General features: G+C 42.1%; 2 protein-coding genes across 2 annotated transcripts in view; one reads left to right on the top strand and one right to left on the bottom strand.

Annotated features, from left to right (window-relative positions):
- NDFIP1 (Nedd4 family interacting protein 1) overlaps nt 1–14,218 on the bottom strand; it is a 431,644-nt gene that overhangs the window by 37,453 nt on the left and 379,973 nt on the right. The window contains exon 2 of the mRNA XM_050794951.1: nt 12,075–12,328. Coding sequence (XP_050650908.1) covers nt 12,075–12,137 — 63 coding nt within the window. The 5' untranslated portion in view covers nt 12,138–12,328. The remainder of the gene's footprint in view (nt 1–12,074; nt 12,329–14,218) is intronic.
- The window catches only part of GNPDA1 (glucosamine-6-phosphate deaminase 1), a 131,436-nt gene that overhangs the window by 10,768 nt on the left and 106,450 nt on the right, over nt 1–14,218 (top strand). The window lies entirely within an intron of this gene.

The raw sequence follows: 14,218 nt of genomic DNA on the forward strand, positions 1-14,218 counted from the left end.
TTTTTTAGTAGAGATGGGGTTTCGCCGTGTTAGCCAGGATGGTCTCGATCTCCTGACCTCGTGATCCGCCCGTCTCGGCCTCCCAAAGTGCTGGGATTACAGGCTTGAGCCACCGCGCCCGGCCCTGAAACCCTCTTAAATATAAATGTGAGTAAAATGTTGCTTGTTTAAAGACAAAAAACTTACAAGCAACAGAAAAGGAAGCAGCAATTAATTTCTGAAAGCTAGAAGCGGGATGACAAGTGGTAACTGACTCAGCAGACCCAAGAAAGCTAAATCCTAAACCAGAAAGCCAAAAAACTGTTTTGTATCCCCCAAAAGCTCAAGAACGGTGGCACCAGGTACTGCTACAAGTAGAAGTGAAAACGAGATTTATAAACAGAAGAGATTGGGCACGTTCAGGGTGGTATGGCTGTAGATGAGATTTATAAACATAAAGTTAGTTTGGGCCGGGTGCAGTGGCTCATGCCTATAATCCCAGCACTTTGGGAGGCCAAGGCGGGCAGATCGCCTGAGGTCAGGAGTTTGAGACCAGCCTGACCAACATAGTGAAACCCCATCTCTACTAAAAATACAAGAATTAGCAGGGCATGATGGTGCATGACTGTAATCCCAATTACTAGGGAGGCTGAGGCAGGAGAATTGCTTCAACCCCGGAGGCAGAGATTGCAGTGAGCTGAGATCGCACCACTGCACTCTAGCCTGGGCAACAGAGCGAGATTCCATCTCAAAAATAATAATAATTATTATTATTTGATAACAAATAGCTAAACAAACACTGAATTCTATAGAGAAAGGACTGTGATGATTAAAGGAACCTGGGTTTTATCTGTAGTGCTTTCAATTTTTATAGGATTGTATTTCATAGTTAATCAAAATTTAACAATGAGTCTAAGATGAATTCGGTAATAGATAATGAGCGTTATACTATTCTTGCAACCTTCTCTAAGTTTAAAATTATTTCTAAAAAAAATTTTCTTTAAAGGTACTTTAAAAAGAAAGCAAACATGATCATTAGAAAATTTGGAAAATAAAGAGAAATCAGTCCTACCATTTTTCGTAAAATGCGTTGTTTAAAAGGAAAAAATAAGACAGTATGCATTTGTGAAAATTTGTAGAACTTGATAGCACAAAGAAAGAATCTTAAGGCATGCAAATTTTTAAAATCCACTTAGGTGGCTGGAGGATGTATGCAAAATGTGACAAAACAAGATAACTGTATTATAAATGTTTGAAACAACCTCACTCAAGTGGGTGGAGGAACAGGTGCTGACCTAAGGAACATTTGGAAATAAGTAGAGTTTTTAAGACTAAAGGCAAAAGGAACTGTACATACGCTTTGTCCTGCAGTGGTTATAATACTATTTCCCACAGGGGTGTGGGTTAACAATTCTGATACAACTTACACATGTATATCAGAACTGAAGAATTATGTAAATGGATGGTGGAAGTGAGCCAGGTTTCTCAATGTTGGAGTGGGAGTTTATAGGTAAGGGGAGTAGGCTAGAGCGACCCATATGGTAATGAATTAGAGGTGGAGATACTAGTATGAACTTATGTTCAGCTTAATATAGATAGATGGTACACACAGAAATAGTTCCAGATGTGCGTACCCACAGATTAATATACAGACATATATAGTTCCTTGCTCTGTCAGCTTAGAAGGCCTAAAAGTAATGACACCCTAGTAGCAAGGAGCACAGATCTTGGTCTGTAGTATTATTTTTCAATAAAAGGAACCTCGGCTCCTTGGAAAAATGCCTGATTCTAGGATAGTGCAGGAAATATATAAGATGAGCCTAGTGCCAAAATGTATGGAAGTGGTTTAAAAAAAAAATCCACAATGATGGAGGTATGCAATTTAAGCAATAAAATAAAGCAGTTACTGGATTATAATTAGAAGAATAAAATATTTATGAGTCTATACAGATATAAACACTAAACAAATTATCAGAGAAGAGACAAATGTCCCATGCAGGAAAATTCCAAATAATTCATGTCAATGCTTTGCCCTCAGCGAGGTGTTACATAACTCCCCACTCCTTATGTGTGGACTACGTATAGTGACTTCCTTCCCAAGAGTAAGTATGGAAAGAGGGGTAACAAGTATCTTTACAGAAGAGAAAACTGACAAACATTACCTCAGCCAGGTGATCAAGGTCAATGTCAACAATGATAAGTCATGCTGACAGTGTACATTCTTGATATGATGTGATGAGAACAGCACTTTACTTGTGGTCTGCCCCCAAATCCACAACCCCAGTCTAATCATGAGAAAAACATTAGACAAACCCCAATTGAGGAACATTATACAAAGACCTGACCAGTACTCCTCAAAACTGCCAAGCTCATCAAAAACAAGGAAAGTTTGAGAAACTCACAGCCAAGAGGAGCCTAAGGAGACAGGACGACTAAATGTAACGTTACCACATTATATCATCCTGGATCCTGGATGGGATGCTGGAACAGAAAAAGGACATTAGGTAAAAACTTAGAAAATCTGAATAAAGTACAGACTTTAGTTGATAACAATGTACTAATATTTGTTCAATAATTGTGAAAAATGTACCACACTGATACAAGATGCTAATAGGGAAAGGTGGGCATAGGGCATATAGAAACTCTCTACTGTCTTCTGTGTTTCTGAAAAATTCAAAATGTTTCAGCTGGGCGTAGTGGTGTATGCCTGTGGTCCCCGCTACTCAGGAGGCTGCGGGGGAAGGATCGCTTGAGGCAAGGAGCTTGAGGCCAGCCTGGGTAGCAACATAGCAGGAACCCATCTTAGGGGAAAAAAGTTCCAAAAAGTAAAGTCAAGGCCAATGTCAACAATGATAAGTCATGTTGACAGTGTGCTTTCTTGATATGATGTGATGAGAGCAGCACTTGTGGTCTATTTGAAAGTACAGATTTATTTAAAAAACATTTAAAGCGAAGGAAAGGTTAAGAAGAAAGCCTGAAGATGCAGGGCTGCAGTGAGTCGAGATTGCGCCGCTGCACTCCAGCCCGGGTGACAGAGTGAGGCCCTGTCTCAAAAAAAAAAAAAAAAAAAAAGCCTGTAGAACGCACACCAAATTTGAGGAGCAGTTACAGCTCTGGGAAGAGATAGGAAGGAAAGGGAAATCAAGTTTTTCTTTAGAAAGTTACTGTCTGAATCTAGCACATGAAGAATGTATTACTGTATAATACAAAATGTTTAATTCTAAACACCACATTTAAGCATTGAATGATAAAGAAAATGAAATCTGGGCCGGGCGTGGTGGCTCACGCCTGTAATCCCAGCACTTTGGGAGGCCGAGGCGGGCGGATCACAAGGTCAGGAGATCGAGACCACAGTGAAACCCCGTCTCTACTAAAAATACAAAAAATTAGCCGGGCGCGGTTGTGGGCGCCTGTAGTCCCAGCTACTCGGGAGGCTGAGGCAGGAGAATGGCGTGAACCTGGGAGGCGGAGCTTGCAGTGAGCCGAGATCGCGCCACTGCACTCCAGCCTGGGCGACAGAGCGAGACTCCGTCTCAAAAAAAAAAAAAAAAAAAAAAAAAAAGAAAATGAAATCATTATTAAACAGGCACCATTCCCTAAGCCCTTATATCTCTATTCATAAACTGTCCAGTCTCCAGACAGACCTCCAACTTGTATTCAAGCCTCTGATTATGGTAACTACTAATTGATATGGCTGAGATAAACTAATTTAAAAGACAAAAACAGAAAAACTGTCAAAGATTATGCTAAATTGCTCAGGGATAAGAAATATATTACACATATGGGCTGGGCACGGTGGCTCATGCCTGTAATCCCAGCATTTTGGGAGGCAGAGATAGGCAGATCACTTAAAGCCAGGAGTTCGAGACCAGCCTGGACAACATGGTGAAATCCCGTCTCTACTAAAAATACAAAAATTAGCTGGGCATGGTGGAATACATCTGTAATACCAGCTACTCGGGAAGCTGAGGCACAAGAACCTCTTGAACCCGAGAGGCGGAGATTGCATTGAGCCGAGATCTCACTACTGCACTACAGCCTAGGTGACAGAGCCAGACCTGTCTGAGAAAAAAAAAATTAGAGGAGAAAAGAAAAGAAAAGAAAAGAAAAGAAAAGAAAAATACATATGAAGGTAGGCTAGGCATGGTGGTTCACACCTGTAATCCCAGCACTTTGGGAGGCCGAGGTGGGCAGATCATTTGAGATCAAGAGTTTAAGTCTAGACTGGCCAACATGGTGAAACCCCACGCCTACTAAAAAAACAAAAATTAGCCGGGCATGGTGGCAAGTGCCTATAGTCCCAGCTAATCAGGAGGCTGAGGCAGGAGAATTGCTTCAACCTGGAAGGCAGAGGTTGCAGTGTGCTGAGACTGCACCACTGCACTCCAGCCTGGGTAACAGAGGAAGACTCTGCCTCAAAAAAAAAAAAAAAAAAAAAAAAAAAAGAAGAGAAAGAAAGAAAGAAAAGAAATATACATATGAAGGGAACCGCATTAATCAATAAGAAAATATTTCACTAGGAATGTTCTTAAACTTGATCAGTGCTAGTATTTAGGACATTTAATATAAATTATGTTATTCAGAAAAATAATGAGTAAGCCTTATTGTAAGAGCAGGATGTGCTAAGTGTTATCAGGTTATACTTGCTTTACTACCGTACTTGATCAAGTTAATAAGACATATCACACAGTCATCCATCAGTATTTGGTGGGAACTATTTCCAGGACTCCCCACAGATACCAAAATCTGAGGATGCACAAGCCTCTGACATAAAATGGTATAGTATTTACATATAACCTACCTCATGTACTTTAAATCACCTTATAACACTTAATACAATGTAAATGCTATGTAAAATAGCTGTTATAGTGTATATTTTACTTGTATTATTATTTATTATTATATTGTTATTTTCCCCATTTTTTTTTTTTTTTTTTTTTTTTTTGAGGCGGAGTCTCGCTCTGTCGCCCAGGCTGGAGTGCAGTGGCGCGATCTCGGCTCACTGCAAGCTCCGCCTCCCGGGTTCCCGCCATTCTCCTGCCTCAGCCTCCCGAGTAGCTGGGACTACAGGCGCCGCCACCACGCCCGGCTAATTTTTTTGTATTTTTAGTGGAGACGGGGTTTCATTGTGTTAGCCAGGATGGTCTCGATCTCCTGACCTCGTGATCCGCCCGTCTCGGCCTCCCAAAGTGCTGGGATTACAGGCTTGAGCCACCGCGCCCGGCCTATTTTCCCCATTTTCAATCCACAGTTGGTTGAATCTGCAAATGTGCAACCTGTGGATACCCAGAGCCTACTCTGACTCATACCCCCACCTAGTCAACCACTAGAAGCAATTACCACTGGAAAGTATGTCAAACCCAAAAAATTTCATACATGATATTTGCCAGTTGCCTAGCTTATTGGCAACAATGACTTGAGAAAAAGATAAACCATCAAGCCAATTTTCAGTACGAATGGAACAGAAGTATTAAAGTTGCTTTATCTAAATTGTCCATTATTATAAGAATATAGGCTGGGCGCAGTGGCTCACACATGTAATCCCAGCACTTTGGGAAACCGAGGCAGGCTGATCACTTGAGGTCAGGAGTTCAAGACCAGCCTGGCCAATATGGCGAAACCCTATCTCTACTAAAAATACAAAAAATCAGCTGGGCGTGGTGGCAGGCACCTGTAATCCCAGCTACTCAGGAGGCTGAGGCAGGAGAATCGCTTGAACCTGGGAGGCAGAGGTTGCAGTTAGCCAAGATCGTGCCACTGCCCTCCAGCCTGGGCAAGAAGAGCGAAACTCTGTCTCAAAAAAAAAAAAGAAAAGAAAAAAGAATATAATTCTTCTAAGCTATTGTACTTGCTCAAAGATAAAATAAGAACATTTTAAGAAACCAAAATAATTATTTTAAAGCCCTAAAAACAAATAAATCTGAGGATGTCACTTGAATCTCTTTGAGCCTTTTTTTCTTTCTTAATAAAAATAGGAAGTTACTCTCATGGTAGGATTTACTTTATACCCTAGCATAAAATAAAGAAATATAATTGATGTCTAGCATAAAACAATTTGAAGTTATGTGCAGTCAAACTACTGGTGGCATCAGCTTAGAGCAAAATTCCCTAGAGCAGTTCAACTGGGCCTTGGTTTCTGCCTAAACCAGGAAGCGCTGCCCTGTTTTCAGGACACAGTATGATTAAGCCAAACAAATCTTGCCTAACAAGTGGTCACCCATGGGATCAGGTAAGAAAACAAGGATAGATTAACAGGAATCTATCACTGCTACAAAAAAAAAGGATGAGGCTTGGTAAGATTGAGACCAATCAATACAAACAACAGTTAGTTATGGATCCACAGCCCGACACTGACAAATCCTGTTTCCATACTCCTCACAGATTACAAGAGAGCTCTCATGATATATTCCTCAAGTGATATCTTCTTGAAGTATCACACCATTTGTTTTCTTTTAAGAGTTACACATATAAACATTTATCAATATATGATTTCTAGGATTCGTTTCAAAATAATGTGGTGAGTATAAATGAAATAATATTGGCCATTCATTCACAATTGCTGAAGCTAGGTGATGGTGCAGAACCTTTCTTATACTACTCTATTATTGTATTTGTTTGAAATTTCCATAGTAAAAGTTGAAAACGTAAACATCATGAAGAAATTACTCCTACAACTCAACAATGAAACAAAAAACTCAATTCGAAAATAAGCAAAGAACTTGAATACTCATTTTCTCTAAAGAAAATATCAATGGCCAATAAGCACATGAAAAGATGCTCAACATCACTAACTATTAGGGAAATAGGAATTAATACTGCAATGAGATACCACTTCACACCCATTAGATGGCTACTATCAAAAAAACAAAAACGAGAACAAGTATGTTGAGGATATGGAGAAATTGGAATCCTTATACATTGCTGGTGGGAATATAAAATGGTGAAGCTGCTATGGAAAACAGTATGGGAGTTCCTCGAAAACTTAAAAATAGAATTGCTATATAACCCAGCAATTCCATTTCTGGGTATATCCAAAAGAACTGAAAGCAGGGACTTGAAAGATATCTGTAGACTCATGTTTTTTATAGCAGCATTACTCACAATGACCAAAAGGTAGAAGCAAACCAAGCATCCATCAACAAATGAATGCATAAACAAAATGTGGTACATATATAAAATGGACTATTACTCAGCCTTAAAGAGGCAGGAAATTCTGACACATGCTACAACATGGATGAACTCTGAAGATATTATGCTAAGTGACATATGCCAGTCACAAAAGGACAAATGCTATCTAATTCCACTTATGAGAAGTACCTAGAGTAGTCAAATTCACAGAAAGCAGAATGGCGGTTTCCAGGGGCTGGAGGAGGGGGAAAGGAGAGTTATTGTTTAATGAATATGGAGTTTCAGTTTTGCAAGGTGAAAAAGTTCTGGAGACGGACTGGTTCCACAACAATGTGAATATACTTAATGCCACTAAACTATATACTTAAAAACGGTTAACATGGTAAATTTTATATGTATTTTACCACAATTAAAAGTTTTCAAAGGAATAATTTATCCGTCTTCCTAATATTTTTATAAATTTTCTTTGATCACTGACCATGTGGACCACAAATACAGCATATAACTTAAGAAACTCTGACATAACCTAAGAGGCATTCTGTGATATAATTATAACTTCTTTTGAAACTGAAAAATAAGCAAAAAAGCCACATGAGCACTATTCATTCCTTCCTCCAGGATCATTACTTCATCTAATAATTTAACATGAATATGGTTTGACCTATCAGAGATAAAATTCTTACGCTCATCAAAATATTCCTCCATAATCCTGAGAGAATTTATCCAAAACTATACCATTTCAAAAGCTGCTCTACAATGTCATCAAACTATAATACAGAGTATTGGTGACGCTTACAAATGGGCAACTTCTTTAGCAGGTAATGAGGCAAGTCCAGAACTAAGCATTCTGTAATCTGTTTGAACCTACATGGCAGTGTCATCATCACCCACTTACACTGAATTGAAATCCAAGTATCCTAAAATACTTGGAATGAACTGGCAAAATTCATGCACAGATCTACTGCAGAAGATCTGCGTTCATCTACGGATGAACGGGAGTTAACGTCCTCAGAGAGAGAAACACGCAACAGGTTTCTCAGCACTCAGTATGGGCCTACTTAGGTCTTTCTAAAATAGTGCTTCCATACTGTCTGAGACACAGTCTCAGTTTCAAAATGAAAACAAACAAACAAACAAAAAAAAAAACAAAATAATGCCACAGGGAACCTATAAACCAAGCCTCTTTTTTTTGGGGGGGGGCGGGTGGGCAGAGTCGCGGGTGGGCAGAGTCTCGCTCTGTCGCCTAGCCTGGAGTGCAGTGGTGCAATCCTGGCTCACTGCAACCTTTGCCTCCCAGGTTTCTCCTGCCACAGCCTCCCGAGTAGCTGGGACTACAGGCACCCGCCACCACACCCAGCTAATTTTTTGTATTTTTAGTAGAGACAGGGTTTCACCATGTTAACCAGGATGGTCTTGATCTCCTGACCTCATGATCCACCCACCTTAGCGCTTTTGTTTTTTTTAAGACAGAGTCTTGCTCACCCAAGCTGGAGTACAGTGGCGCGATCCCGACTCACTGCAACCTCTGCCTCCTGAGTTCAAGTGATTTTCCTGCCTCAGCCTTCCAAGTAGCTGGGATTACAGGTGCACACCATGCCGTGCTTTTTTTTTTTAGACAGAGTCTTGCTCTGTCGTCAGGCTGGAGTGCACTGGCACGATCTTAGTCCACTGCAACATCTGCCTCCTGGGTTCAAGTGATTCTCCTGCCTCAGCCTCCTAAGAAGCTAGGACTACCGGTGCACGCCACCACTCCCAGCTAATTTTTGTATTTTTAATAGAGATGGGGTTTCACCATGTTGGCCACGATGGTCTCAATCTCTTGACCTCGTGATCTTCGTGATCTGCCCACCTCGGCCTCCCAAAAAGTGCTGGGATTACAAGCATGAGTCACCTTGCCTGGCCGTTTTTCGTTTTGTTTTGTTTTGCTTTTTTGAGACAGAGTCTCACTGTGTCGCCCAGGCTGGAGTGCAGTGCACAATCTCGGCTCACTGCAACCTCTGCCTCCCAGGTTCAAGCAATTCTCCTGCCTCAGCCTCCCAAGTAGCTGGGATTACAGGCGAGTGCCACCACACCTGGCTAGTTCTTATATTTTTAGTAGAGACAGGGTTTTGCCATGTTGGCCAGGCTGGTCTCGAACTCCTGACTTCAAGTGATCTGCCCGCTTTAGCCTCCCAAAGTGCTGTGACTACAGGTGTGAGCCACCGCACCTGGCTGAGCCTAGCCTTTCTGCATAGTCTGTCACTACTATGCTAAATTCAAGTTGTCCACATATTACGCTACCAATAAAAAGACTATAAAGACAAAACTGTGTTTGCATTTATGAATCATACAGTTTTCCATTACATTTACTTGGTGAGAAAAGTAGCTCAATTTGATTAACCAGATCAAATAGAAGTCAGAACAGCCCTGTGTGGCAACCAGAGTATCATGTTCCTATCAAGTTGCCTGGACAATTCACCATCATTCTATAATTCAAAAGCCTTTTAAATATGTATATTCTCTGACCAGGCATTTCCATGTCTAGTAATTTATGCTAAGGAAACGGCTGAAGATGTATGTAAAATAAGTTTCAGTCAATGAAAAAAACTATAAACATTCTTAGTGACCAAAGATAGGCAATTAGTTAAATTACGATTCATCCATACAATTACAAGCCATACAGACATTAAAAATATTTTATATAGAAAATGTTAATAACATTGTGTGAAGAACATTACAAAATAGAAATATGAACCCATTTCATTATTTATCTAGTATGCCTTTGTAGATACATGTGAATGATACACATATGCAAATGTATGAATGCACATGTCTGAGAACAAGATACACATGAACACGTGCAAAAGTATGTGCAAGTATGATCAGGGGCTCATAAAACTGCACACGAATGTACAAAGATATGTCTGTACATGTATACATGGGTACATAAGAGAATACATACGCATGTGCATATACCTGCTAATGCATACACCTATATTTGGACTGTGAGCCTGTGTTTTAAGTAGGTGAGTGTGTGTATATCCTTGTAATCACTACTTAGCAGCTTGTGACCTTGAGGCAAGTTACTGAGCCACTTTCAGTCTTTGACAATGAGAACAAACCCTGGTTCATAAGGGTTTGGTATGGATTAAATTTTTTTTAAAAATGGACGTAAATTACTTAGTACTGTGATTGTTGCATAAAAAAATCAATATTAGCCTTCCTGCATTCCTTATCTGTACACACATACACTGATCTATAACATAGCTATAAACCCACAAGAATGCACATTAAAATATTACCTTCGGTTATCTAGTTGGTATTTGTTTAGGGAAGGTATTGCAGTTTTTTGGGCTTTCATCTTCTACAATTTTTCTAGGAAGATTTTCTTTTTTTCGTTTTTTTGATACTTCAATTCTGCATAACTAAAAAATATTAAATGCCACACTAAGGAATACATGATTTTGACACTCCAGCAATTTTTTTGTATTCTAGCAGTATATCGGCATTACCTAATAGCTCAAGAAGATGGCAGTACAAAGAAAAACCACAGTTCTTCTGCTTGTTCGCCTTATCCAAGTCAGGATGAAAAGGATGAAATCAGATGACAGTATACAGTATGGGTGATTTGCAAACACTGTTTGCAAGTCACTTTGCAAAGATGTCACAGTTAAGTGACATCTGTTATTCCCATTTTATTAAAGCAGTAAGGAACCCACAGGCTGCCCAAGGTCATACAAAAAAAAGCATGTGCTAGATCCATGTGCTCTGAAAAGATCTAAGGATTAACTGCATTGCCACAATTTGGGCCGTGTTTATAAAACCAAGAAGCGAAATTCTTAACTAGTCATTTTAGGAGTCCAATCCTGAGTGGGGGCGGACTGCAACACATGGCTGATGATAGCAAAACAAACCAGTAACCAGCCGCACCAGGGTTAATCTACGTTTTCATCGTACTGGCTTTCCTTATTTCTAAAATATAAAATTGTAGCTCGTCTAAGATAGGACATTTTATTTGATAAAAGCAGGATTGACATCTGTATGCACCGAAACCATGTGAAACATGACAAACACAAGCCGTTATTTGCGGTTCCAGGCAACATCAGTTTACCACCTGGCTCAATTCCCACAATTACGATATGTTAGATTAACATTTCTAAAAATCCTGCAGAAGGTCTCTAAATTTCCTGGGGGAACTTAGCTACAGACGGGGAGTGAAACAAGCAGCTCTTTTCCCTGGGGCCTCAATTTATAAATCAGACCCGAGAAAATGATCCAATCATTCCCTATACATTTCCTCCTCAGCTATGCCATCAAATCTCTTCAAACGTCACTTCCAAGCATTTAAAATACACCCGGCACACGCCCTGCAGACTTCATCGTAGCCCTCCCTTTTGGGGCATCACCACAGCCAAACATCGCCTCTTCCAAATCTACTGCAAACTGCGGGTTTGTCTCTTGCTTCATTTTTTACTTTTGTCTTAAAACGGAGGCGAGGGGGAAGGGTTTCGACAAACTAGGCTCTGAAACCCTGAGCAATAGCATCTTGCTGTGGGGAGCTATCGGCAGCAGCAGAGATTTTAATCTTTTCTCACCACCCAGTTTCCGTTTCTTGCTTTTTTCTTTCTTTCTTTTCCAATGACATCAAACCAAAGGTGGAAAAACGAAAAACGAATGCCTCAGATCGATGCCGCCTGTGGGTCTCGGGTTCTGACTCAGGGACCCGCCCGCCCTGGGAAATGCGGGAAACGAGGCCGGGGGGAGGGCTTTCCACCGCCGGAGTCCCACCCGGGGTCGCAGAGGGGCAGGCCGGGCCCGCGGCAGCCTCGAATCCGAGCCCGGGGCCCGACCCACCCCTCCAGGCCCAGCGCGGCCTGCCAAGCCCCGGCGTCGAGTTGGCCGCGGGCCGGCCCGAGAGGCCTGAGGCGGCCAGCGGACAGGGCAGAGCCGGGGGACGGAGTCCGGGGCGGGACTTGGGCGCCGCTTACCTGCTGGTATCGGCTGCCACAGGCCGGCTCGACCGCCGCCAGCGCCGCCAACGCCAACGCCATGGCGCAGCCGGCAGCAGGGAAGGAGAGCGAGCGAGCAAGCTAGCTAAATGGGCGCGGCCGCTGCGGCCTGGGAGCGCTGGGAGGCCGAGGGGGACGCTCCTTGGGTGGGTCTCGATGGCCGCCGCTGCTCCCGGGCGAGACGCTCCTCTCAGGCTGTAAGCGCCGCCGCCGCCGAGGCTCCGACGCGGCCCCTGGGGAAGAGGCGGGGACTACGACGGCGACGCTACGCCGCCGCCCCGCCCCCGACTCGCGCCGCCCTGCCCGGCCCGGCCCGGCCCGGCCTACCCTAACCCTGAGCCGCCGCCCCGAGGTCCCCCGGCCCGGGTGTAGTTGCTCCGAAGACCTGAGCCTCCGAGGCTCAAGTGTTGTATTCGATTCCACTAAAAACGAATTACTAACAGGCCAGCCCAAAGAAAGGGCGATGCTGCTGATGAGCACCTCGAGCCAAGCCCTGAGCTTCACTTACGTGCCCTCATCCAGCCTTCAGCACAACCACCCTGACACAGGAACCACAGCACCATTCTCCAGGTCGTTGGCAACCAGAGAGGTTGACAATCTTCACAGCAGCGACCTGATCCCTGGTGTCTGGCAGCAGAATCGTGGTTCTTATTCACTCCCTTCTTTTATCTGCCATACTCATAAACCAGGGGTCAGCCAGCGACAGGGACGGGGCAAAATCCGGTCTGTCACCGTGACTGTGAAAAGTACGTGAAATTCAAGTTTCAGTGTCCATAAATAAAGTTTTATTGGAACACAGCAGCACCTTTTTGTTTATTATGGCCTGCAAACCCTAGAATACTTGCTATCTGACATTTTACAGTAAATGTTTGCTAACCCTAAATCCTTGAGAACTGCTTGGATTTCAAATGCTACTTAGGGTGGATGATTATAATAACATCCTCATGTTTATGCAGTTCTTTAGTATTTTAACAGCCTCATCTGCGGAATCAGAAACCATATTTTCCAAAACAGTTCCCTGAGTCGGTGACTTGGAAGTCAAAACTTGAAGGGTTTGGCCATGCTAAAGGCTTTCCCGGCCACAGGAACAGGTGCAAAGGGTGGTCCAGAGAGAGACTGCCTTGTGGAAGAACAGAAAGGATGCCGGCATAGCTGCCATATAGGAGATACACTTATCAGTGTTTCACAGATGAGGAAGTTATGCCCAAAGAAGTTAAATATCTCACCCAATGATACAGAGCTACTAAGCGGTGAAGCTGGAATACAACTCCAATAAGCCAGCTTTCTTAACCAGTATTGCACAACTAAATTATAAGCTTTGTGAAGACAAGAGTATTTGTCTTTTAAATCTTATTACCTCCCAATGGCATCTAGCACAGTATAGTTATATAGCAGGCTTGCAAGCTCTGTTTCTTTCACACCCAGCCACCTGCAATTGCTTCTACCCACATGTCCTACAGAGAAAAAAAAAATCTTCCATCTCTGAAGCTTGTTGCAATTCCCATTTCTTCTTCATTGCCTTTCCAAGTTGGCAGTGTAGAGGTTGTATTAATATGATTATTGTCTTAGCTTCTAATTTTGAAGTTTAGTTAATTATGTATTTTAAAAGAGAGCAGTGTTTCAAACACACCCTGAGGTTTCTGTATATATGAGAAAATTGTAATCAATAAAAACTCTAGATGTTTACCATCTTCACTTTGAGTTCTCTCTCAGTATCCAAACTTCTCCATATCTGTCGCTATTTCCAAGTATTAGTCTCACATATTAACATGCTGGAAGAGTGAACAAATGTAGCAACATTCCAAGCTCTGAAGTCTATTTAGAGGCTCCTTACTCTGTCCCTCAGTTGTTGTTTTTAATCCAGAAAAACAACCTTTAAATGTAATCAGGTACACTGAATCAAATGTAATGTCCTGCCATGTAGTCTTGTATAAAGGGTGCAAAAATCTAATTTGAAATTTTTAAAAATTTCAGCAGTGGAAAGTAGAAATCCAGACTTCTTTGTCCAGATTGTCTAAATTTACATGTAAGAAAGAATAAAAAACAATTTGTCCGCTGGGCACAATGGCTCACATCTGTAATCCCAGCACTTTGAGAGGCTGAGACTCGAAGATCACATGAGC

The sequence above is a fragment of the Macaca thibetana genome, chromosome 6 (genome assembly GCF_024542745.1).
Source record: "Macaca thibetana thibetana isolate TM-01 chromosome 6, ASM2454274v1, whole genome shotgun sequence".
Classification (NCBI taxonomy): Eukaryota; Metazoa; Chordata; class Mammalia; order Primates; family Cercopithecidae; genus Macaca; species Macaca thibetana.